General features: G+C 46.4%; 1 protein-coding gene across 1 annotated transcript in view; it reads right to left on the reverse strand.

Annotated features, from left to right (window-relative positions):
• Positions 1 to 27,805, reverse strand: part of kcnq5a (potassium voltage-gated channel, KQT-like subfamily, member 5a) — a 140,083-nt gene that overhangs the window by 20,879 nt on the left and 91,399 nt on the right. Inside the window, exons 2-5 of the mRNA XM_061228710.1 lie at positions 11,665 to 11,755; positions 8,953 to 9,079; positions 4,204 to 4,379; positions 1,906 to 2,031 (exon numbers count right to left, since the gene is read on the reverse strand). Of these exons, the coding sequence (XP_061084694.1) occupies positions 1,906 to 2,031; positions 4,204 to 4,379; positions 8,953 to 9,079; positions 11,665 to 11,755 (520 nt within the window). The remainder of the gene's footprint in view (positions 1 to 1,905; positions 2,032 to 4,203; positions 4,380 to 8,952; positions 9,080 to 11,664; positions 11,756 to 27,805) is intronic.

Here is a 27,805-nt window from a genome sequence, read left to right on the forward strand (position 1 = left end):
CTCCGAGCCGACCCTCTAACGGTTTCCACTTAGATGTCTAATGGCCCTGCCTTGGTCGGTGGAAACAAAAAATTACACTTATTGATTTATTAATTTTGTTCTGTGGGCCCCTGTGACTAATCATTGCTTTTCTTTTCTTTTCTTCTGAGGCGCTGCGTCTCAGGAAGTCATTGGTTACTCTCTACTATTTACCCGTTAAGCCTGATGACGCATGACGAAAATAACCTGGTCTTTTGTCATTCCGAGCCATTCCGAGTACAGCGTCTAATAGAGGCCTCCGTCTTAATGATGATGAAGTGGATTTTTATTTGTGTCCGCACCAGAGGGGGAACTCGTTCTCTCTGACAGGACCCCACCCCACCCTCACCCCCGGCAAGATGACGAAATAACTCGCCCTGAAACCACAATAGTTATTTTACCATTACCCAAACAATCAGCCGCTTTTGCATGCATTTTACATAAGTCATTCAAATGGGAAAAACTAATCTAGCCCATTAGACATATTAACGAGTTGAGCAGAAAGTGTCTATAATGCACCATCTCTAATACGGTCCGTGGGTTTACAGCGCAGCCCCATCTATCCTCTTTTATTTTTATTCAAAGAGAGTAGCTAGCAAATGGCAGTTTATGGCAGAATGAACTGTTGCCCTGGTAAAGCGAGTGAATCGATATCAGTCATTTTCAACCTAATTGCATGTGTGGAAGCAGGAGTGGGTGTGCAGTTTCACATGTGACTGCGTACAGTAACTCCGCCAGAGAGCCTCGGGGAGAGTTAAATAGTCCACAGACTGAATCAATCCACATTCATTCTTTATGAATGGAAACTGGAAATAACGTCTTAAGTGGGTTTTTTTATTTTTTATTCCTACTCAATGCATCTGTATTCAGTTAAAAGACATTCAGTCAATTAAAAAAACTAATTTAAAAGAAATGCATCCTTAATTTTCATGGAAAAGCAATAATCTCCCAGCGGAGATGACAACTGCTGTCAGTCAAAAGCAGCAGAGAGAGGGTGTGGCTTGAGAATCCGCCCAAGAAACAGGGCCTAGGGAGGGAGGTCATGGCTTCTTGTGGTCATATGGTCAATACAACCTCTGCATGTGTCTCAGATGGAGCTCGACTGCAGCATGAAGTCTTCAACCACATTCAAGGCTTTTAATACCTGGTGTGACCACCTGCCTGAAACAGTGCTATCTGAGCAGTGGAGTGACAGTGTCACCCAGGGAGAAAGGCTTTCAGCCAGCACGATATTCCCCATCTCATTATACAACAGCGCCTCCTCTGGCTGACTGCCTGCGGTGTGCCTGCCCCAGCTGTGTAGCCTTAGTGGTGCAGTCCTGTAGTCTGACTGCACCGCTGGCAGACAGCAGAGATAAAACCAGTAGCTGGCTGTATACACATACAAGGCAGTTGAAATGTTGGTGAAAGGCACAGGCAAAAAAAAATAAAAAATTGGTAATTGTGACTTAGCTGACTGAAAAAAAGATAAGATGGAGAGAGTAAGAGGGAGAACTGAGGATTGAATAAAAGAAAGAGAGAGACAGACAGAGGAAGAGCAATAGGAAGAGACAGCAAAGACTTGAGAGAGAAAAACTCAGAGAAATCAAGAGCCAGTGGTGGCAAGGGGAGCAGATTGAGAGAGACAGAAACAGAGGGAGTGAAAGGGAGTGATATAATCCTTTAAACTTTTTAGCTAAGTGCTGTGGAATGACAGTGATGCGTGAATTATCGCGGACTGCTTTGTTTTTGTTTCCGAGAAGGCTTCGAAACAAGCCTCTCCTACAGAAACATGTGATGCATGGGAAAAAATGAATCATTTCGGTCCACATTTTTGGCAACACAAAAACAAATTTATACTGTTCTGGATTGGCTCCGGAAGAGGTTGGACTGTGAGACGCAACTCACCGTTCCCCACCACAGGGCGTCGGCGTAAGTGGCAAACTGTTGGTTGAACTCTTTCTCCACAAGGTAGACCAGGAAGGAGGAGAAAATTAGGACCAGGAATCCGATGTACCAGGCAGTGACCAGTTCCTACAGGAAAAAACGTGTACAGGAAGCGGAGACGTGGAGTTACTACCACGGCAACTGCAATTACACTCATCACTAAAATAATTATTCTTGACAGGAGCATCAAAACAATGGAGATTGGGAGGAAAAAACAGATCACAAAATGGGGAAAAATTTCCAAAAAAAAACATACTTTTATGAAGTGGATAGAGCAGGGTGTAATTTTGCAATGATAGAGTCTTGAGTTGCGTCCTGCGGTTTATCCACTAATGGTGGCTAATTCGGCTGAGAGGAAGCCTGCGGTTTGGCCGCTTTGGCGAGCGCTTTTCGTGGTGATCCCGGCCACCATGATGGCGGTGACAGGGTTTATGTGGTTCTGCAGCCCTGAGAGAGGAGTCACGGGGAGGTCATCGGTAGCAAAGAAACAGAACACGGTTGCAGTCTTACTGGAAGCCCCGTTCACTTCTAACAGCCACTTCTGTCATGGCCCATATGAACTAAAGTCTCCTCCAATCCCTATGCTGCTTGCGAGAAATTAATATCACAGTGCAAGCATACAAGGGGATGTGTTCAGAAAATAAACTTGCAGCAGCTGCCAAGAGAATTGGAGCAGGAATTAAATACAAGATGAACTAGCCTATATCCTCTCTGACCAATGTGAACTATGTATTTGCCATTGGTGCTAGGCTTTTAACAAAGTAATACTGGAGAAACACTTTATATTGTCAATGAAACTCCAACCATTTTGACTGACAGGAACTTACAACCGAGGCATCAATAAAATGGAAAATGGTTGCCTGAGAAACTGGGGTTTGGTTTGTTTACTGTATGTTGTGCAGATTTGCTACTGTAACATGAGGTTATAAAATTCCTGAGGTATGTCGGTTTATTTTTCCTAATGAATATTGCCCAGTCTAGCTAACTAAGTTATTAAATTGCTCAGGTACTGGAGTTTAGTTTGTTCATGTTGCGCAGGCTAGCTAACTTTAGGCTATTAAATTACTCAGACAAAAATTCCCATAAGCACAGTTTTTCCATTTGTCAGTCCAGCTGTGGCACTGACAAAGACTTTCAACAAGATTTCCACTCTAGGGGCCCTGTATCTCATGTTGTTCTGTTCTCATTGCTGGTACCCCCACAGAGGGGTCTGGTGTTTTAAAGGCCCATAATTCTGCCCTCTTCTGACACCCACCACCCTGGCCAACAGACCCCCCCCCCCCACCCCACCCCCTCTACTGCTCACAGGTGTCTGCGGGAACGGCTTGCGGGAGGAAAAATCCACAAACCGATAAAGATTTAGGGCATGTTTTCCCTGGCCATGGGGGCTTAGACCGTGATATTAAAAAGGAAGATTAGTGTACTGCAAGGTAGGTGCTCTGCCAGCATACACCGATTGAGAAAAGCCAGACAGAGCCCAGCCTTCAAGATACAGAAGCAGCTACATCCATAGCCCAACCAAAATTACATAAGTAATTACATAAAAAAACATTAAGTACAAGAGCGCGATGTTAGGGGAGGGAGCAAAAGTGGGCACTCAATCCCCAAACCCTCTGACCTCAACCATGAAGGCTTTCTGACACTACTGTCTGCTACCGGTGTGATAGTGACAATAAGAGACTGATGACCTACCACCTCACAACAACATCAGGTCGTTCTGCCAGGCGCAGAAGCTGAAACCTGGAAACCTGGGGTAGCAGTTTAGTGTCATGGTTACCTCCCAGGTAGGACTACGACACTATACTGCTTCCCAAGTAGGACCCAGCCATTGTACCCTCATGCAAAGGCACCCAAACCACTTTAGTAATTAACATGCACTTAGAATGTCATCGAAATAGCTAAATGCAATGCTAAAGCTCATGAAAGGCTGCACTGCCTCTTGCTGTTAGCATAATGCTAAAGATAATGAAACAATCTACTTCACTGTGCTGTTAGTGTAATGCTAAAGGTAATGAAACGCTGTACCGCAACTTGATGTTAGCGTAATGCTAAAGTTAATGAAAGGCTATACTGCACTGTGCTGTTAGCATAATGCTGACGGTAATGAAACGCTCTACCGCACTGTGCTGTTAGCGTAATGCTGACGGTAATGAAACGCTCTACCGCACTGTGCTGTTAGCGTAATGCTGAAGGTAATGAAACGCTCTATCGCACTGTGCTGTTAGCGTAATGCTGACGGTAATGAAACGCTCTCCGCACCTTGCTGTGCGCGTACACCACGGAGCCCAGCAGCTTCCAGGTCCCGCCGCGGCGGTCCATGCGCACCATGCGCAGGATCTGCAGGAAGCGCAGGCTGCGCAGCGCCGACGTGGCGAAGATGTTCCCCTGACTGCCCGCCGACACCACGGCAACCGACGCTATGAGCACGATGATATCTGCGGGAGGGGCAAATCAGAATCAAATCCAACTTCATTTATACAGAGCATTTTACAGAACACAAAGCAATCCCAGTAAAACGGTGAAAATAAAGAAACAGGGATGAGAAAATGTATCATATTTCTGGACCTGGTGTGGGACGGTAATATCAGGTAAATATCAGACAAACCAGGGGTGTGCAATCTTATCCAAAAAGGGCTGGTGTTGGTGCAGGTTTCTGTTTTAGCCTATAGCACTAAGACACTTAATTCACAGTCACAATACCACAGACCTGCACTTGCCCCTCTTGTGTACGAACATGCATCTGAACACTGAAAGGCTCTGCCATTCACCTGCACCGCAGTGATCGACTATTCCTTTCCGCCATTAACGATCCCATCAGCAGGACTTCTAAAACTAGCACAGTCATCTCCATTTGCCGTACGTGAGGTATAGAGGATCCGCTAATGAGCCGAAGACCAGAGTGATTAACTTCATTAAGTTCCAAAATGGGGTGGTTTGTTTCGTCTCCGCTGAGGCAGCAAGGCATGCTGGGGGATAGAGTGATCGGAGCTGCCACAGGGTGTCCTCGCAAGGCTCTGGGGCCCCCCTTTACACCGTCACTGTGCGGCGTGACACGAGCAGGGGGAGGGACAACAGCACTACTTTTCAACCAACAGTCCGACTGTCCCCCTGCTCTCTCTCCCTCTTTCTCTCTCCTTTTCTATTTTTGGTCAGGCTAAATTTGCCATTTATAGGACCTATAAGGCAGCAATGGGGCGAGGACGGACTTAGTTTCCATTTTCCTATTTTGTGTTTTTTTCTTGCAGGTTTTTTTCCAGTTGACTGGATATATAATATAATTTGGTATGACTACATCTATCTGATTTTACATTATGGCCCTTTTTCACACTTTGTTAATTAAAGGGGTTTTTTTCCTCTCTCTCCCTCTCTCCCGTACTCTCAATTTCAATTTCAACTTCAACATGTTTTATTGGCATGATATATTTTTGCAGTACATATTGCCAAATCAATCTCTCACCACAGGCACAAGTTGAAAATATTCAACAGCCGAGGAAAGTTTGGTGGGGGGGGGTAGGCCGACGTCAATAAGAGAGCCTCCATGTTTTCCTGAGACAGGGATATGAACACATCCCTGGTGCGATGGAGAAGTAACTGCATACTCATTTCAAACAGTCCTCTCTCTGATTGCAGGAGGCCGCTGAGACAGAGGGCTGGGGAGAGTCAATGCGCACAAGTTCCTCTGGAAAAACAAACACTGAATCTCCAAAAACTACAAGCAACCTGAAGGCTATCTGTTTTTCCAACACTGGAATGATATATTGTTTTTGATTGCATCGATCCAATTTCACATTTTTTCGTGTTGTTATAAGCTAAAGCGCATATCATATTTTCGTTTTCTGTGCAATACAACATGCTCTTTTGCTCCTCGTCTTTTTTATACATGGAGCGAAAACAATCTTCTGACATTTTTCTGCCTCCATGGATTTCTGGAGTCAACAGCACGGAGAAGAAGTCTGTGTTCAAGACAAAAGCAATCTAGCTAACCGCTTGCAAACTCCATTATCACACACCTGTTCTCACTACATTTCCTGTACAAAAAAAGGTTTGGCCCACTCACACAGGGAAAGGCACAGCTGCAAATACCACCACATTGGGCTTTATTTGATTAATTTATTTACTTTTAGTCTGGATTGTTTTGTTTGTGTGTTTGTTCATTCTGCTTGGTGCAAATGTAATACGTCTCACCTTGGTCCTGGTCTGGTAGTTTATTGGTTTGCAATAAAGGTTTTTGCATCAACACAGTTTTGGTATGAGGGGTCACTCAGAGTCACAAACATGAACAATTAATGAACTCTCTCGCTCTCTCTATGAAGGGGACAGATGTTCATCTTGGCAAAGCGGCAGCCCTCAGGATAAATTTGTACAGCATTGGCCGCTGTGGTTTACCACCACTCATTCAGCCGGCGGTCTGTAGCCAAAACACTGCAGCCATCGACTTCCCTTCTCTACTGATAAATCACCCCCCCCCCCCCCCCCCCCGCACGCATGCACACACACAGACACACACACATGCACACGCACACACACATGTACATTCACAAACACGTACAAGTACACACTCACAGCTACACATACACACACACACATGCACACACATGCACACACACACACACACACACACACAGCAAGGCCCAGTGCACGGCCTCTCCCAGCTCTGTAAACACAGAGTCAGCCTCCAGCTACTGCCCTGACCACAAAAAACACGACTCATTGTAGAAAAAAACAACCATGCACTTCGCTCTGACGGACCCTGCTACTGCCCTTTCAAAGGAGACAGCTGCACGGAATCAGGCGGGAGTGTTTTTGCCATTAATGCTTTTATTCGTTCTCATGGGATGGGGACCATCTTGAGTCTAGGGCCCCTTAGAGACAGGACAGGATGGAGGGACGGGGTTTTAGCAAACTAAAAGTCACACTCATTTTTTTGCATCTGATTTTAGCACAGACTCTCCTACACATAATACATGTACGTACATATGTGATGCAGTCTTCCTTGGGGTGCACCTGTCTGCCAGCCAATGCATAGGCTGCCATTTTAGAGTCTGCGCATATGCTAGCTGCACTTCAATTAACTTACACAGCTAACTGAAGGTTTGGCTTTGAGATCCCCATAAACCAGAAAGGGGAGAAAATCTGACAGAGAGGCAGCTCTGGTAAACAAACACAAAAACATAAGCTGATGTCCCAAGCGCATTCAAACCCAATGAAAAATCTCTCCAAACAGAAATAAAGTGAGATTGAAAGTCCAGGAGCAGCTGGAATCCAGCCTGAATTGAAGCTCTTCCACTGCCTAAGGACTGACAACATCATTGTGAATTATGGAAGTGGTCATTTCCGCTTACTTAAGGTACCGGAGTACTGGAGGCTGGAGGGTGTTCAGCTGCAGTGCGTAACGATATCTCTGTATCTTCTCAATCATATTCAAATGGCTCCGCTTAACAAATCACCTGTTTGACTACCGAAATGAATCCATTTCCAGGTTTCTGCCATTAATGATTCACTGTTACCTATAAACCCTGACGGATCTCTGCCCGTAATGGCTGGAGGCTACGGCCCGCTGCACCTCAGTGCCCCCACGCTCGCCAATGACGATCGATAAAATATCAACCCACGGGTCTCATTTTCGAGTCACGGGGGGGACCCTGGGGCGACTCCGTAAAGCAGGACCTGACCCACCTGCTTCCGGTATGCGGTGGCACACATCATCGCATTATCCTCCTGTAATCCACTCGTTTATTTGAACTGAAATTACTACTGTCATAATAATTTCACCCACTCCAACACTGTTTTATTGTCCGTTATTTGTATTCTGTGTCTTTGCATTGAGTCATTTTATGGGGAAAGTGGTTTGGACACCATGCAAGAAAAGCATTTTATAAAAGAAGGTTATTATTATTCGGATTATTATTATTATTATTCGCTGTGGTGAAATGACAGACCAGTGTCGAGAAGTAATAATAGAGGCACTCTCCTCTCTCTCTCTCTCTCTCTCTCTCTCTCTCTCAGCTTTAATGGCAGCCAAATGTTCCCTCTCACAGAAAAGTGTGGGGGGATAACCAAAAAAGTGCCAAAGATTTCACTCAGATGCTGGCGTGTAGCCAACCCCCCCACATGGGACTTCCAGGGGCCTTTTCATAGAGAGAGCACCGCTTAACGCCTGTTGCTGCTCGCGTTTGGAGGTCCAGACTAGGCCCTGGGTCATGACGCCATTTTGCGCTTCCCTGTCACGCAGAGGACGATTGGAAAAACCGAGTAGCACTTTAGGTTGCTATAGCATCCAGTAAGCAGCTTTAGAGCGGCTGGATTATCAGGGGGTTTATAAATAAACCATACAGGGGCACAAAGGAGACAAGTTACAATTAACCTTCAATGTGTGAATGTGTGAGAGATGACATAACTATGGATTTACTGTTACAAAGAGAAGCATGTCTCTACATACAGTAAAGTACAGTAGTATATCACTTATTGAACAGATTAAATGGAGGAAAATCTGTTTTTATTGAGGCGGTCTCTACCAGCTTTATTAAAAAATAATAATAATAATAAAATAACAATCATAAAGACGAAACATGCAATGCAATGTAAAAACAGTATTGTGATATTGAATCAGACAAGTCACAATTAATTAAGCAATATTTATCGAGGTTTAATGCAGCAGGACAGCCTTTGTATGATTGCATCAGCTAGCAGGCAGCATAGCATGGCAGCGCAAGCAAAATGAGAAAGGGCCTGAACAGGTCAGGTTGGTGGTTTGTATCGCTCCTCCCATTAGACGTAAGCATCATGTGAGGGGGCAGCACTTCTCGAGTTGTCTGCCCGAACTAGCTCCTCAGGCTACCTCACATCCCTGTATTAAATTGGGCGTGTGCGTCTCACCTATGACACAGAAGGAGAAGCGCCCAATCACAACCCTGCATTACGCACTGGGCGTGTGCTTCTCACCCATGACACAGAAGCAGAAGCGTCCAATCACCACCCTTCATTACGCACTGGGCGTGTGCGTCTCACCTATGACACAGAAGGGCTTCCTGGCGAATCGCAGCCGGCCCTGCCATCCTCTGTAGCGGCAGCAGCAGCCAGCAGACCAGATGCGAATGATGTACTCCAGGCCAAACACCACGATCATCACAAACTCCTGCAGGAAACAGGAAGAGAAGAATGCAGGAAACAGAAAGCAGATATTTCAGTTACAAAGCACAGATACTATACTACTTCATTCATTTTTTTAAATGAACAGGTAATTCATGGAACTGAATAGGTGAACCAATATTCATTGTTTAAAAATTCAGCCATTGGGAAAATATTTGACATTGTTCAACGTTAAAGTTAAAGTTGGATACAAGAGCCCTGGTGTGAAATCCAGCTACGAGCCATTTCAAAACATAATTTGAGCTGTTAAGTATGGAGATGGTCTGAACTGGTCAACCAGCTACCAGCTGCTTCAAAAACTAGCTTGAGCTGTTTTTTTCTGTTGGGGGGAAAAATGACAGAAAGACTAAGTGTTGCGCAACAGCGGTTTTTCGGGATAACGTCAACGTTTCTGGTCTGGATTGCTAGGTAACTTGAATTGCAGAGGAATGTTGATGCGCCTGGCTAATTCCTTATGTTTCTCATAGCTACTGTAGCTATGAACCAGACTGCAAAGCAACACATCAACAAACGCGTTCACAAACGACACTCATTTGATCAAGTGCGCGTGTGAACGCATACACAGACACACGTACACACGCTCATGGGCCTGCCAATGTAATCATGGAGCCGACCATTAAAGAGCTCAGATGACATCGGTACTGACACATAAAACAGTCTGGTAATTTAATTCATAAAGACCGGTTTGGGTAACACATTTCAGGCAGCTCTTCGAGCTCTTAATGCTCTGATCGCTGCGGACTGCACGTCGATTTATTGCAAAGACGAGATGATTTACACGCCTTCCAACGGCAGGAAATGAAATCTTCCATCACTGTTTCCTGTTGGGTGGGGGCCTGGTGGTGAAACAGAAATGATTGCGATGGTGGTGTTTCTCCCAGTCCAGCTGTGTACCCTCCACTCACTGTCCCACCTCTCTACACAGGAGCGGGCAGGATTTCTGGAAATAAAAATGGCTGAAGAAGCGAACGTTACACTAAACCCTCCAACCCCCTACCCCTCCCAACCATTGCTAATGGAATGCTAAACTCAATCAGCTATGAGGGAGTGCTTTGCAGAAACCGCCTAATGACATGCGTTTCATCAAGTGTGCTCTTCCGACAGAGAGCATTATCCGGGAGAGGGGTGAGTTGGGGCCCCTTACAATAGTATAAACACAAAAGAAATACAAAAACAAATCAGAAAATGCCATTCAATTACAGTCCTGCTGCTAAAGCCGACCGTGCCAGCGGGTTGCCGTTTTGGATGGAGATTTTGCTTTTTGACACATAATGAAAGGTAAACATTAACAGCAGTGTGTTTCCTATGAGTCACCATTCCTCTCCCACACAATTGCAGAAAACAGCGGGATGGTAATTAAAGGGCCTAGTTAACTTAATTAACAGGGTCGTTGTAAATCACCGCCATGCAAAAGCTCCTCAGACTTCATTTAGCAATCAGCCCCAGGTGAATTCACAATGAATAACAGCAGAGGATTAAAAAAAAAAAACGCAACAGACCCTGATACTGTACGTACACGATCATATGTCAATCTTCAGGCTCTGCCTGCTGTGCAGGGCTGTGCTCATTTGCATTTGCATTTGAGTTACTCCATAAATGTAACGTGTGAATGTGTGAATTTAATTGATACATGCCTATTATGGCCTCTGTTCAGCAATGGTGGAGCAGGGTGCACGGTGGACTATTTCGCATTCCCACCACCCTACCCCGCTTCATCTGGCTCCCGAGGTCACCGTACTTGCCCCCCCCCCCCATGCCTGGAGCCGGCTCTGTATGCGTGTGCGGGTACGGGGGTCAGGGCAGAGCGTTTATTCTGCGTTTCCGTGAGATCGCGATCGGACCGCACTGCAGGTACGATCAGGGCAGGATGCTTGCTCTGCGTTAGATCGTTTGATCGTGTTCGGCCGTTCGCCCTCCGCACCCACACTCCCTGCTGTGTTTGGGGGCGCAGTGAAGGAGGGACTCCCACATAACAGAGAGGGGCAGAGCTTCCCATCCTCTGGGCTGGGCTGGTAGTCCTCTTTCCCAGCAGCAGGGGTGAGGCCATGATGGGTGGAGGAGGAGAAAGGTCTTGTTCTCTCAGCTCTTAGATAACACCCAAACTCGACCACATCTACGGGTCCCCACACCACGTAACAACCACGGGGGTTAGTGAAAGCAGACATCTGATCAGAGAGCATGCTGGGAGACTGCTTTATGTTACATCTCATGGGTAGGTGCTGTATCTTCTTCATTACTTTAGGGTGTGATGGACAGGCCTCACACAAATGTGTATCCTTTAAGGGGGAATGTATTATTTAAAGGAATATGGCATTAAAAGCTGATATCTCTTACACATGTAGCTTGAAGTAAGCCTGCTGCCTGCTGTAAGCCTACTGCTGAATGAGTTCAGCATGAAGCTCAGTGAGTTCAACAACTTACCCCATGGCCAGTTATGCTTTGTGATGGAGAGTCGATACAGTTATAATACGTCTCTCCCTGTACGTTCTCCTGCTCGTGTTTGTGGATGTGGAGCATTTGGGGAACAGAAGAAACGGGGGGAGGGGTAACGGAGAGGGTCGGGGTCCTCACCAGGATGAGCAGGCAGTGCGAGGACAGCTCCTGGTGGGCGGGGATGGTGGAGAAGACGGACAGCACCAGGCAGCCAAACACCAGGATGAACCTGCGGGAACAGAACAGGAGAACAGCCCCTGAGCACCGACTCACTGCAAAAATATGCCAATCACAACAAGCATTTTAGTTAAACTCTTTGTTTAAAATCTTGTATTTTAGTTACAAAGATATTGACAATGAGATGAGACCGTTTTACTCATTTCAAGATTTGGCAATAGGGCAAGACAATTTCAGTAACTTAACTTAAAGCTCTCATTGCAAGATTAAAACACTTGTGAAGACAGGCTTTTTTTGCAGTGCATTGAGGAAATACACTACATCCCAGATTTACCATGAATTCAATTCAATCTTATTTGTATACAGCTTTACAGATTCACAAAAATGCTTAACAGAGGAAACTGAGACTCAAAAAACACTCAGGGACTGTGCTTTTAAACAAACGCAGAAGAAATTACTGCACAGCAGTTCCTGCTTTAGGTGCAACTGAGATGTCATCTACGGCCCGTTTAATGGTACAAATATAGAAACGCTTTGAAACCAAGTCCAATTACGGGAGGAGAGCGTGGGGATCAGATAGTTGCTGCGCATCGCGGCTGCAGCGATGAAGCAAGGCCCTCTCAGTCAGCCGCTCGCCATCGCGAAGCGCGGTCGCTGCGGCTCCCAGGGGTGCCTGGGAAAACGCGCTGGACCGGCGAGCGCTGTCTCTCCCTGACAGCGTTCACACCGGCGAAACGCACTCCGAGGCAGGGTGGGCACATGCGCTAGGCAACCAGCTCGACAGGCAGGTACGCTGGGATAGAGGCAAGGTGGTAATGAGCTCCCTTCTGGCCTTATGCCGGACACCTATGAACCAGTCACACGGTACACTACGCAGTCCGAACAGATTGACAGCTCTCTTTCTCTTTCCGGTTACTCTCTCTCACGCAGCACTGGAACAGCCTGCAGCCTAGTAACTAAGGTGTTTAACTGGGACCTGGAAGGTTGGTGGTTCAAGCCCCAGCGTAGCCACAATAAGATCAGCGCTGTTGAGTCCTTCACCCCATATTGCTCCAGGGGGGACTGGCACTTGCCTAGTCTAATCGACTGTAAGTAAGCTTTGGATAAAAGCGTCAGATAAATAACTGCAACATAAGGTACACAGTTAAGCACCACTATGGGCTGACTGGGTGGTTATTTATCTAGTGCTGTACTGCCCGACATCAGAGAACGAGTGTTGTTGAGTGGCCAGCAATCTTTACTGTGTCTTTGCCCTTTGAGAGAGGAGATGTTTCTGACACAGGGCATGGATCATTGGGTCAAGGCACTAAGATGGCCGCCCCCGATTGGACAGCAGAGGCTGGTACACTGGCAGAATACCCGGCTATGATTATGATTCATCTCTCAGGCTGAAGGTGCTGAAGTGAAACCTGTCAACGCCTTGTTCTGAACAGCCGTTCATCTGAGTTAACACTTACACTCAGATACAGCCTGTAGCCTACTGGCTAAGGTGCCTGACTGGGACCCCAGAAGGTTGATAATATCTGCGCAGCTGTTGGGCCCTTGAGCAAGGCCCTTAACCCCACATTGCTCCAGGCGGGATTGTCCAATCAACTGTAAGTCGCTAAATAACCAATTATTATTATTATTACTACTTTAATATAATGTAATAGAGCCTGAGATACAAAACGAAGGAGGACTTGTGCTTGGTTGTACTCTAAAGCCAAGGTTCTCATCAGGCGTTCCTTGATGACTGTAAGAGGTCATGAGCCAGCTGGTGCCTGCACAGACACAGCACTACATAGACAGATTGCAATCTCCCCAGCTCCAAACAGAGTGTTTCAGCAGGCTAGCTATAGCAGATATGCTGCCACACACACATTGTGTCTATATAATATCTTTCTGGTCCATGAGAAGGTTCAGAATAGCCGGTTGTTCATATATAATATATATAATATACCTCCCCAGCAGCCATGGACAGTATAAAGCTACAGGGAGTGAGTATTGGGTGAACTCTGGTCACCTGCTGTCCCGCTTCATTCATCTGCCAGACCGCTCATTGGGCGCTTTCCATTCGAGTTTGCAGCAGTGATTCAGTTTTGGTATTGCCAATGCTGCCGAACTTCTGTTCCAGTGATTCATTAGTAGTGTGCGGGCAACATTTCTAAGTAATTAATTGTAGAAAAAGGCTGTTTCCAATTTTTTAAATTAATTATTCAATAAACACTCCAAAAAAATATTATAAAAACCCAGCAGGAATTGTCCCCTGCTTAGGCTAATCAACTGTAAGTCGTATTGGAGAAAAGCATCAGCTAAATAACAAATTATTATTATTATTATTATTACAACAAAGACAGGTCCACCCCTCTGAACCCGAAACTGCCCATTTTCCCCTCACACCTTTCAGAAGTAAGGCCCTATCAGTGCCGATATATATCCAGGTCTGGCATCAGATCCAACCACTCCAGTCAATTCAGGAAACAAATCACAATTCAATTAATAAACTGGAAAAATCTTCTCTGGAACACAACGGATTTCAATTCAGATGGATCTGAATTCATGCGGTCCCCAGCACAGAGCACGCTCAGAGGAGAAGCCCCCGGCCCAGCTCATGACATCATGACCCCAGTCCCGGTCGCCACATCGAACAGACTGAAGAAAGACACAGGGCCTGCAGTGCTTTCTCAGGCATCTCATATTCCCATATTCCTCTCAATGAGAGAGAGAGAGGGAGAGAGAGAGAGAGGAGATGAGAACGCAGCAGGAGGAACAGACATCTCCTGGCAGGCAGGCAGCAGCAGGTATACGACCTTTGTCCCTCCAGCCCACCCCAGACAATGTGTCTTTCATACTGCAGCACGCAGGACTCCATCTGACACAGACACACGAGTCCCCAGACCCCTGCGCTCTGAGGATTTGGTTTCCATGAAAAGAAAATATGGAAAGGAAAACAGCACTGGACAGATACAAAGTGTGTGTGTGTGTGTGTGTGCGGAGAGGGTGTGTGGGCACCAAGGGTCATTGTGAAAAGTAAGGAATCAGACTACAATGCTCCTGTCAAGCTTCACTCTTTCAAAATACACAGACACACTCAGATACAGTATCTCAGGTATAAGACAGCGCTAATGTCGCTGTGCTAATCAGCTGTTCCAGGCTGGAGCTTCACTTCTTTTAGCACAGACACTTGGACATTTACATGTTGCCAGCACTAGAGGGCAGCGTTGCAGGCCTTCCATTCACCACACGGAGAGCCGAAGAAGAGGCCAGTGTGTGGCATCAGCGTCTGACTGATGCAGAAGCGTGATGAAACGTTACACTGTAACCTCCTGACTGGCACATTACACAGGCAGATGAAGCTTTACACTGTAATCTCCTGACTGGCACATTACACAGGCAGATGAAGCTTTACACTGTAACCTCCTGACTGGCACATTACACAGGCAGATGAAGCGTTACACTGTAACCTCCTGACTGGCACAATACACAGGCAGATGAAGCGTTACACTGTAACCTCCTGACTGGCACATTACACAGGCAGATGAAGCGTTACACTGTAACCTCCTGACTGGCACATTACATAGGCAGATGAAGCATTACACTGTAACCTCCTGACTGGCACATTACACAGGCAGATGAAGCGTTACACTGTAACCTCCTGACTGGCACATTACACAGGCAGATGAAGCATTACACTGTAACCTCCTGATTTGATTGAGATCTGGAGAAGTTGGAGGCCAGGGCAAAACTCTTTGCCATGTTCCTCAAACTATTCCTGAACAATTTGTGCAGTGTTGTGGGGCGCATTATCTGTCTGAAAGAGGCCACTCCCATCAGGGAATACCGTTGCTGTGAAGGGGTGTACCTGGTCCGCATGTTTAGGTAGGTGGCACATGCACAATTTGACATCCACATGAATGCCTGAACCCAGGGTTTCCCAGCAGAACATTGCCCATAGCATCACACTCCCTCCAGCGGCTTGTCTTCTTCCCACAGTGCATCCTGGTGCCAGCTCTTCACCAGATAAACGGTGAACACGTACCCGGCCGTCCACATAAAAATAAAAGCCAAATGGAATTTATCGGACCAGGCGACAGTCATCCATTGCTCCATGGTCCAGTTCTGACGCTCACGTGGCTGGTGTAGGCGCTTTCGTTGGTGGACAGGGGTTAGCATGGGCCCCCTGCAGCCCCATACGCAGTGTTGTGACACATTCCTCCCGTAACCATCATTAAAATGTTCTGCGGTTTGGATCAGACGGGATAGCCTTTGTTCCCCTTGCGCATGGATGAGCCTTGGGCACCCAACACCCTGTCGCCGGTCTGTGGTTTATCCCTCCTCGGTCCACTAGTACCCCGTAAGCCTTTTCGGATATGCTTCAACACAGTCATCTGGCCATAACGATTTGGCCCTTGTCAAAGTCGTTCAGGTCGAGTGGTCATAATGTTTTGGCTCATCGGTGTAGTGTTACAGTGTGAACTTTCGAATGTCAAGTCTTAAATCTTATGTAAATGTCTCAAATCAGGGACCCAAGTCTTAAGTCTTCCATAAATGTCTCAAGGGATCCATGCTGTTAATGGACACCTCACGTCTTCACAGCTTTTATCGTGAAGTAGAAAATTAAGTCAAAATTGAACAGGACATTTAAACTGAATTAATAGAGAATTTGAAATGTTGAAAAAGAGCAAAATATCACAGTAAAAGACAGAGACATGAAGAGAGAAAGAGAGATCGAAAGAATGAAACAATGAGACAAAGAAAGATAGAAAACAAGAAAATAAGATTTAAAGAAAGAACGATCGAAGAAAGGACATTGTTAAAGAATAACGATCAAAGGAAAGAACGATCAAAAGAAAGGAACGAACGGGTCAAGAATTACGATGAAACGAAATAAAACGAGTAAAAAGAAAGACAAAAAGAGGAAGGCAGGGAGACAGGAAGGCCGGTCTCTGGCACTGTGGCCCACAGCCCTCTCCTCCGCGTGATTAACAGCACATTACATTTTCCATCGAATTACTGCGAAATATAGAGCGGGTAAACCACGGCCCCACAACACAGTGTTGTCTGAATTATAGCGCCTGCCTTTTGAGTTATGGAAGGCTTCATGCTAACGCTGGGAGCACATCTGGCTCTGATAGAGCCTGAACTCCTAATAGCCCTGTTCCGTCTGGACGGGGAGGCCCGCACGCTGGATCTAGTTACAGGTGCTGCTAAAGAGTTTCATGTGCCGTAGCGTGCTGCTCGCGATGAGCTCGCCGTGGAAACGTCAGCCCATCTCTTTAGCGCGCGGCCTCGTCACGGTAGCTTTTACACGTGCCCCCGCCATCGCGGGCCAGCTACCCCAACACATCTGTCTCTGTCAGCGGGAGGGGTGAGGCGGGTTCACCAGTGCGAGCAGGCTCGCCCCGCGCCAGCGAATCCGCTTCAGCCCAACTCTGCTTCTTTTCACGGGCGCGCCGTCGCGAAGACTCTTTACGGGAAAACGGGGCAATAACGGGGATATAGGAAACTTGAAATTGAAAAACTGAATGCGCCAAAAAATTGTATGTTAAGTAAATGAAGAAGAAGAAGATGAAGAAGGAGGAAGAATAAGGAGGAGGAAGAAGAGGCAGAAATTCTTCAATAGGAAGAACAAACTCAGTGGCAAGAACAAGTCTACCTGGCGGCAAGAAATGTTGGGAGAAACTTGGCTTCGACTCGGAGGCCATCTTGGGGTCATTAACTTTTCATTTACTCAAGTGCAGCACCTGCTTACAGAGTGGATATCTCCACTGCCCTCCTCTCCTCTCTCACCCCCTATCTAATTAAAACTTACTTCCAACTGACCTGATGTTGACGTGACAAAGACATCTCCACGCTCTGCTAGTGCTGATTATTGGTGTGGGGGAATGCAACAGCACAACATGGCTACAGTGTCTCATGACTGATGCTCCTACTTTAATCACTACAAATCAACTTGGTAAACATTAGGCCAAAATGTTTATCTTCCCAAAATGCTACTGTAGCTCCACTGAGGACAATAAATACTGCTGACTGACAGGGTGCGTGGTACTAGCATGTCTCCAGCTTGGCCGATCAATGAGCTTGATCAATTTGTCAGGTGTGTGTAACAGTGTCATGCAGCGGAACTGCAGTGTGTATTCAGCATTCAGTGGAATAAAGGGCTGTATTAAAGGCACACTGGTACCTGGTACAGACAGCACACAAGACCCAGCAGGCAAAGAAAACCAGAAGCGTCTAAAAGCCTCCCTGCATGGCTTTCGCTTTTTGGTAATGCTTTACTTTTCTGGAAAGGCTAGCTGAACAACCGCACAGAGCCAGGCCTAGGTCAGGGGACTGAGGAGGAAGCTCATCTGCTCATTCTGATGGTCACTGTATGCTCATTCTGACAGTCACTGTATGCTCATTCTGAGCTCACTGTAAGTTCATTCTGCTCTCACTGTAAGTTCATTCTGTGCTCACTGTACGGTCATTCTGTGCTCACTGTACGGTCATTCTGCTCTCACTGTAAGTTCATTCTGTGCTCACTGTACGGTCATTCTGCTCTCACTGTAAGTTCATTCTGTGCTCACTGTACGCTCATTCTGCTCTCACTGTAAGTTCATTCTGTGCTCACTGTACGGTCATTCTGTGCTCACTGTACGGTCATTCTGCTCTCACTAAGTTCATTCTGTGCTCACTGTACGGTCATTCTGCTCTCACTGTAAGTTCATTCTGAGCTCACTGTACGGTCATTCTGCTCTCACTGTAAGTTCATTCTGTGCTCACTGTACGGTCATTCTGAGCTCACTGTATGGTCATTCTGCTCTCACTGTAAGTTCATTCTGTGCTCACTGTAAGTTCATTCTGTGCTCACTGTACGGTCAGATGTCTGGCGTGCCATTTCGCCTGTTAACTACACGGCCTTTGGCCATTTCAGAATCCATTCTGCCTCATAAATGATCTTTCATAGTTATGACAGTGACCTCCGGGAAAGAGATGGAGAAATAAAACAATGAGCGAGCGAGTACGGTCGCGAGTGGGCAGGGGACATAGCAAAGACCCCCCCCCCCCTACCCTCAACCACACCCTGAGGGCTGGAGAGCAGCTGGGAGTGGGGCTGTTAAACTGGCACGTTCGGCTCCTGAAGGGCTGTGATTTATGGGGCAAATAAAATAAAAAACACATCCTCTGCATGTGGCGGAATGGAAGTGCGGGGGTGGGAGGGGTGTAGGTGTGGGTGTGAATGGGGTGGGGTGGGGTGTGGGTGGGTGTGACTGTGGGTGGGGGTGGGGTGGGGTGCGGTGTGGGTCTTGGTTAGACTCCAGCAGCTGTGCAGGACCCAATGCGGTCAGGGGTCAGCTTTTTCCACACTCAGCAGCACAGCATCATCAGCCGTTTCCTCTTTTATGTGCCTCCCAGGTAATACATTCCCCCCTTTCCCTCAGTTACCGGAGAGATGGAGAGAGAGAGGGGGTGAGGGCGAGAGAGGAAGGGAAAGAGAGTGAGATTGAAAGTGAGAGAAAATGAGAGTGTGAGAGAAAGGGGGGAGAGAGAGAGAAAGGCTGACAGAGAGTGAGAGTGTGAAAGTGAGAGAGAAGGGGAGAGAGAAAATGAGAATGTTAGAAAGCGAGAGAACAGGAGAGAAACAAAGAGAAAAGAGAAAGGGAGAGATTTGAAAAGAAGGAGAAGAGTTAATCTGAACGATGCACAGTTCAGAGAGCTGACAGTGTTTATGAGGCTGTTAGCTGATTGGACAGTGGCCTTTTCTCGCCCGTATTTCAGCTGCAGGGGCAACACATTCCACTGCCCCCAATTCTCAAATGGCCCAACGTCCCCATGTCCAAAGCCATCTCTCATCAAGCCCCGAGCTGCCACCCAGGGCCACAGCCATGCCCTGCGTCTGTGGGGTAACACCACCAATCCCAGGCCACCTACTTCCATCTAAAAACACACATGTACCCATGTAAACTGCATTACATTACATTACATTTAGCAGACGCTTTTATCGAAAGTGACGTACAAAACCAGGCATAACAAGGTCATACAACAAACAATCGAACACGCCGGAGAAGGTACAATTCATATAGGACTGGTTGTTAGACTATGAACCTATGTCTAATACAGAATATTGATACACCCACTGAAAACTACCATACCAAAACAACTACAATTTGAGAATAAGAAACTATACACAGACACACACACACACACACACACACACACACACACAACGCACACATGCTCATGTACGCATACACACACACACTTATGCATGCAGACAAACCCTCCAGTCCTATTCAGCATATCACTCATTTGCAGGGGCAGGTCACACCCAATCACTCATGCCATTGGTCGGTAGATTCCCTCGAGCAGAATCAGCAGTGGCTGCATCAGAGGACGTAAACTGGAGTCATTCTCTGCTCGCTTGAGTGCCCACTGTCATCTTTCACATCATTTAACGTCCCCACAAGCATACTAAAACAAACTGCCTGGCCTGTGGCGTACAGTCACTGTACACTACAGCCTCTGTTCGGACCACGAGCTGAGCTGAGGTGCACACAGCAATAGAGCTCGACACAGCCGTGACACAGTTTAAGTAAGTCCAGCAAGGACCGTAATTACTCTATTAGAGGCAAACGCACTCTGTCGGAATTTCTTTCACACCAAACACACTGCTGTGCGGCATATGGAGATATCCCATGTGAGGGATTGGTTTTGCAATGCAGAGAACCCGACAGGCTCTTTTTTTTGCTCATTCGAGAGTGTTTTGTGGGCTGTTGGTGCGTCAAGCGGTGTAGGCCAGTGCGTCATACCTTCAGGCAGAACTTCAGCTGATTATTTATTATTGATCCACAGCAGCTCTCAAGGCTCAAACAGCGAGACTGCGCAAGGTCCACATCTTCCCGCTGCGCTGCACGTCCACCGCACTTATCCGCTTCAGCATTTCGGAACAGGGACGAGCCCGGAAGTGTGTCCTCTGAGAGGCATTCTGAAGGTACTAATGTCTCCACTCAGCCCCAGTTTCATTAAATTCCTCACTCTCAGCAGGCGTACACAAGCACCATTTTCGCTATCCCACAAGCTAAAAACAAAAGCAATACTAGAGAATGTTGTTACTAAGCTGTGTAAGCTGTGTCAGTATGTGTTGTCCTTCACGTAAATTCCTTGTTGGCCGTGTACGTGGTGTTACAGGCGGGTCTTTGTAAAGGGTGCATCCCGTAAATGGTGTAAATGTGGTGTGTTGTATGTGAGGTCCTCGTAAGGGGTGTGTCACAGCAGGCCTATCACAGATGAGGTCCTCATTAGTGGTGTAAATGTGGCCTATCACAGATGAGGTCCTCATAAGAGGTGTAAATGTGGCCCATCACAGGTGAGGTCCTCATTAGTGGTGTAAATGTGGCCTATCACAGATGAGGTCCTCATAAGAGGTGGAAATGTGGCCCATCACAGGTGAGGTCCTCATTAGTGGTGTAAATGTGGCCTATCACAGATGAGGTCCTCATAAGAGGTGTAAATGTGGCCCATCACAGGTGAGGTCCTCATTAGTGGTGTAAATGTGGCCTATCACAGATGAGGTCCTCAAAAGAGGTGTAAATGTGGCCCATCACAGGTGAGGTCCTCATTAGTGGTGTAAATGTGGCCTATCACAGGTGAGGTCCTCATTAGTGGTGTAAATGTGGCCTATCACAGGTGAGGTCCTCATAAGAGTTGTAAATGCGGAGTATTACATGTAGATTCTGCTGAACCCTCAGGGCTACAGAACCACTGCATTCCACATCATCCCTCCACTTCCCACCAGCCCCACTGAATGTTCTCATATGGATGAGTTAAACAAATACATTTCTGCTGAAGCCTCAGGTAAAGCAACCATCACGAATGAGATCAGCTTTCACCAAGGAGCGAGTACTGCAAAACTCAATAACATGTTGACTGCATATGCATATTCATTTTGACCATCATTTGAATTACGCCACCATAATGCTTCATGGTGCTTCACAACATAAATATTTCATTATAGACTTCATGAATCACAACTGCTTCTCATCAGACAGTCATGTGACAGAAAATCCACAGCTATAGAGCGAGATATAAATCACTTGTAAACAGCTGCATAAGGCCTACAAAATTTAGTCTTACAGTGGTACTGCAAACCCTTTTTCGTTCATGTAGGGTCATGTGTGTATATATGTGTGTATGAATGTGAATCTTTGAGGCTGAACTTACTAACTGCAAACAATCATTAAAATGTTCTGAAAACACAATACTTCACTACGTCAGCATTATGTGGTTTATAATGGTTGGTAGCCACATGCGCAGAGTACACTGCGACCACAAACACTATTTCAGGTCTTCGGGTTGCAGCATGAATCAATATTACGAAGAGTCTGTAATAGGATTCGCTAAAACCGCTTAATGCAGCTTAAAAACTGCAGCGTGAAACCAATATTGGCATTTTTAAGGAGGGCAGTTAGATTCAGAGAAATGCACTTTTGCTAAAAATATTCTGCAGCTCCCTCCGAGTGCAGAAAGAGCGAGCTGATCGCGGTGCGGTATTTCCCCTGTGCTCAACACAAGATGCTCTGTGGCAAGATGTTTCTCACAAGGGTTGTTTATGGAGGGCGGTGTATCTTTTTTCTCTCTCTTTTCTGGGAATCATAGCTCACCTGACATCACTGCTTTCTGAGAGGCCAGTGGTGAAGCAGTTCTGGAGGAGGACAGCGATAAGCCGGGAATACTTTTTTCCCCCGCAAGGCCTCGTTAATCAATAAGCTTGCCTAGCCTTTCTTATCCCATTGAAATTCTATACGCCTGCATTGTCCCTGCTTGTTTTGCAAGGTGTAAGACACTGGCTAAAGCGTCATGCGCACTGATTATTAATAAGTAGTCCTTAACCTTTAACTGGAAACGGCAAGAAGATAATACAGGCCCATACGCATCCATTGTGGATGGCTGATGTAATTGGACTGGATTGCTTTTGCTTTGAAAAGAAATGCAAATTAAAAGCTATGATAAAGTTATAATGGCAAACAATAAAAGTGTGATAGCCGTAACATTCACAATGCTGACACCATATGTGGTCTGATGAGAGGCACATCTTAATTTATTTCCCAGTACATTTAAAAACACTTAACTGTGATCAGAATAACGTGTACTGTCCAAGGTGCTGAAATCACTGATCAAATATATTGCACATCCACCCCACAATATACTATCTTTCCATATGTTACATAGTCATCACACCTCTGGACTGTTTTGCTGACATGGAAAAGATGGGAGATCTGTTTGCATTATTTTATATTCAGAACCATTACACAGTGACACTCTGAAGTTAAAGTATATAAATCAGAAGAGTCAATGCTGAGAGAGATAATGTTTTTTTTCATTGCAGTTAGGAAATTAATTCATATTTTACCTGCCTATGCTCACGACTTCACACTTGCAACACAAGTTAGCAGATTCCCCCACACAGTTCTTAGCAAGGGCAGACCAAAACAGCTTTTCAAAAGGGTGAAACAAATCCTTGAAATAAAGGAAAATAAAGGAAAATAAAGGAAGCCCCGACAGCTAGGCTACAAGCAGTGAGTATTGCATATGGCTTTAGATAACCACAACAACAGCTCCACTGCACGGATGTAGCTTAGGGAACACGACTCTCTCCTGGCACTTTAATGGGACGGACAGCTGACACACTGACAAGACAAGCTGAAACGGAATTTAGAGCAGCACTAGCTTCTGCGGTGTGACGTATACAAGAGAAACTGGCAGTTGATTTGACTGACATTAAATGAGGAGGGGGATGTCCAATGAGGATGCACACCGCTGTGTGAAAAGGATACCGATCGGAGAGGAAAGGACAATTTACACACGTTTGATCAACATAGATGTACATCTACAGGAATCACACATAGGATAAATAGCGAAACACGACAGAATATTATAGATAATCACAGATTGCATTGTGCAAGAGTGAGAGGGAGAGCATAAGAGATGGAGAAAATTGGCAGAAGTGCCAACAACAAAACATTATTACATTACATTATTGGCATTTGGCAGATGCTCTTATCCAGAGCGACGTACAGTTGATTACATGATGACGTCAAATCTTGTAAAATCTTGTTTCCAGGGAGTGGATCAAAAAACGAATTGTCGTAAAAATACACAAGTATTACAATTGTATAACCTTTTTGAGTATATATTTTAAGACATGTTCAAATTGAGAAAATGGAGGTGAAAGTTCATTTTAATTTCAGCGTGAAAGCACAAAATGGGCAGGATATCTATGGTGCTGGTGATGGTGACCTAGCACACAGTACACTGAGCCCAGCTGTGTGAGTCAGCCAGCTTTGGTCTGCTAGCCAGACTGCGTAAATGACAAATTAGATGTCTTGAACCCGATGCTGGAGCGGGTTAAAACAACAGCAGTGGTAATATCTCAAACTGCCAAGTGTCTACGAACTAATCCCACTGTTTATAAAGTGTAGCAAAGTATCTTAGAGTCAGAGTATTTAGATAAAGCACAAGGTTTTATTTCTAAGCAACTACGTAACAAAACAAACGGCTGCCAGTGAGAGTAATATATTAAAATAACTATCAGTCCTTTCTAAACGATAATGACAATAATTGTACGATTAACAGTCATTGCATGTTTCAAGAAATGCAAGAAAACAGTACGATGGTAAAAAAAAAGGATGAATGTGAAATCCCACACGTCCCATCTCAAGCTACCCTGAAATAAAAGTGTGTGCAGGGAATCACTCATGTACATCTACAGGAATCACACATAGGATAAATAGCAAAACACGACAGAATATTATAGATAATCACAGATTGTATCGTGCAAGAGTGAGAGGGAGAGCATAAGAGATGGAGAAAATTGGCAGAAGTGCCAACAACAAAACATTATTGGCATTTGGCAGACGCTCTTATCCAGAGCGACGTACAGTTGATTAGACTAAGCAGGAGACTATCCTCCCCTGGAGCAATGCAGGGTTAAGGGCCTTGCTCAAGGGCCCAACGGCTGTGCTACACCGGGATTAGAACCACCGACCTTGCGTGTCCCAGTCATTTACTTTAACCACTATGCTACAGGCCTGTAACGATTACAACATTTTAAACAATCGGGCCTTGTGAACAAACATTACCACATAAACTCTGACAGTTTTAAATAAACTCTAACAGTGTTTATATACAAGCACAATAGTGACAACGTGCTCTCTATTACAGTTAAAATTACGGTATCAGAGTTGATTTGTGACACTGAACCCCTTAATGTGTAGATAAATAGTATCATAACTTTCTGACTCTGTAAATACTGAAAGGGGGTCAGCAGGGAAAGGGCATGTTGGCCAATCAGCATGGGCTGTGTGGTGGCTGAGCTGGCAGAGGTAGAGGAAGGGCCTCTTCCTGCTGCATAGCTGTGCCACATGAGTAGAACATGGACCATGAAGTCTTAAAAATAAACAACACTCTGAGATAAACACATAAGTCAATGGCAAAGGTCAAAGGACCAGTGCTGCTAGGAGAGAATGCAGATGGCATGCCTGACAGCGCAATTTATGTCCCTGTCCCAAACTGAGTGGGAGAATGTGACACATACGTAAATACACACACACACACACACACACACACATACACACATGCACACATGCACACACACACAAGCATGGACACATAAGCACACACACACATCCATGCGCACACACACACACACACACACACACAGATAAGCACACACAAATACACACACATAAGCATGCACTCTCCCACACACACAAACTGATGCACTCAGGCCTACATGCACATACAAGCAAACGCACACACATAAGCACACGCTCACCCACGCTCACCCACACACACAAACAGATACACAGAGACATACATGCACACACACGCTTGCACACACACACACACACACACACACGCACTACGTTGGTGTGGAGCGCTGTATGGGAAAGGTGGAAGTGGTGTGATGGATTCGGTGTTGTTGTTTTGAGGGGGGAAGAGTCATCCATCAGGATCCGTTACTGCCAGGTGCACGTCTCAGCCGGAGCAGGGAGCCAGCGGCAGGACCGTGGGGAAAAACACGCTTCTTGCAAGAGAAGGCCGTAATGACTGTAAACTGTAGTGGGGGGAGAGATGGCCAAATTTCCATGATGTGGCGGGGCTTTGAAGGTGTGGGCCAGGAGACAGGGAGGGAGAGGGAGGAGGGGGAGGAACGCTGATCCCAGTTTAACGGGATCCAGATAGCGCGAGGCCGGGGAGGCTCACACGGTTAATAAACGGGTCTGATGCCGGAGGGTTCTCATCAGAACCCGCTCCCCCGCCTGCCCTCTGCTCCCAGGCTCTGTGTGACTGCGCCGGTGCCACAGAGCAGGGACGGGCTCCTTACTGCACTGCACAGAGCCCTGAGGGGTGTGTGTGTGTGTGTGTGTGTGAGTGTGTGTGTGAGTGTGTGTGTGTGCGTGCGCACGTGTGTGTCTATATGTATGTATGTGTGAGTGTGTGTGTGTGTGTGTGTATATGTATGTGTGAGTGTGTGTGTGTGTGTGAGTGTGAGTGTATGGATGTGTGAGTGTGTGTGTGCATGTGTGAGTGTGTGTGTATGTATGTGCGAGTGTGAGTGTGTGTGAGTGTGAGTGTGTGTGTGTGTGTGTGTGTGTGTGTGTGTGTGTGTGTGAGATTGTGAGTGTGTGTGTATGTATGTGCGAGTGTGTGTGTGTGTGTGTGTGAGCGTGTGTGAGTGTGTGGGAAGGGAAGGTGATTTAATAAGATGTACTCTGTTCAGCAGGAGACTCAAATTCTTGCCTTTTCAGCTCTGTGCTCCCACTGGGCAGCCACAGAGACAACACGCAAACGAAATTCGACAACCCGACTCCGTACACCTCACCTCCCAACCCCCCCACCCCCGGACTCCCTGACTCCCGGACTCCCGGACTCCCTGCCGTCTGTGTGTGGCTTGTGTAGGGCTGCTGGCTCCCTGCGGAAGTTTGGATGGGATTGTGTTTCACAGAGTAAGAGCGCTGGTGTACGCATTAGCCGCCAAACCATCACTACTCCCTGTGGAACTCTGGGGTGAGCAAGCTCTCACCCAAACTGTTCATCTCTCTCCCTCTCCCTCTCTCAGTCCTCTCTCGCTCACCCTCTCCCTCTATCTCTCACCTTCTCCCTTTCTCTCTCTTCCATTCCATCTATATCTCTCACCCTCTCCTTCTCTTTCCCTCATCCTCTCACTCTCACCCACTCGCTCTTCCTCCCTATCTGTCCTCACTCTCTCTCTCTTTCCCTCACCCTCCCTCACTCTCCCTCTCTCACTCTCTCATCTCGTTCTCTCTCCCCTCCATCATCTACCCAGCCTCAGCTCAAACCAAACCGCCTCCCCATTGCTCTGAAGGTCACTAAATGGTTTTCCTGGGGAAGATATTCAATGGTAGTGCACTCGTCGGGTGCATTAAATAAAGTGTACTTTGTAGAGCAGTTTCCAAGGCTGTTAAGAGCCAGTGGGGTTCAGAGCACTTTCCAGAGCACCGTTGCACCAGTGCGTATCCAGTGTCGTCAAAAGAAACGTCCATTTCACTCAATTTCCCATGGCTTCTTCCTGACACATCCTGGCCATGTGACCGGGACTAGTCACATGGCAGTGATCTACGGCGTTACTGGGTTACAGTCGCCGAGGGGACCCAAGCTGGGGTCTGCGCACACGCAGTCAGTCAAAGTTGCATTTGCAATGTTTTGCTTTGGTTTGGTCGGCTGCAATCTCACCAGAGTTGAGAGGTCCATTCATAAGATGTGTGGAGGTAGGGGAGTCAGCCCTCTTTAGTGGAGAAGCACTGCAGAAGGAATGCCTCTCGGCTGAGCTCTACAAGTTAATGATAAGACATTAAACTCAAAGTACAGCTAAGCTGCACAACGGAGCAACAAACTGCATCAGATTCCCATGGATCAGGCTCTAATGGAACACATTATCCAGATGTGGAAATTCATGTTCTGGCTAAATCCTCTTTTTGGAAATCAATGAGAGAACACACTGATGGCTGAACCCCATACGGAAATAGGACAATTATTTTCAAATAATAAGTTAGAAAGGGAAGGTGAAAATGCGACAGCATGCATCATCCCCACGAGGGCTTTCCACAAGCTGCGCTGC

Source organism: Conger conger, chromosome 18 (genome assembly GCF_963514075.1).
Source record: "Conger conger chromosome 18, fConCon1.1, whole genome shotgun sequence".
Taxonomy (NCBI): domain Eukaryota; kingdom Metazoa; phylum Chordata; class Actinopteri; order Anguilliformes; family Congridae; genus Conger; species Conger conger.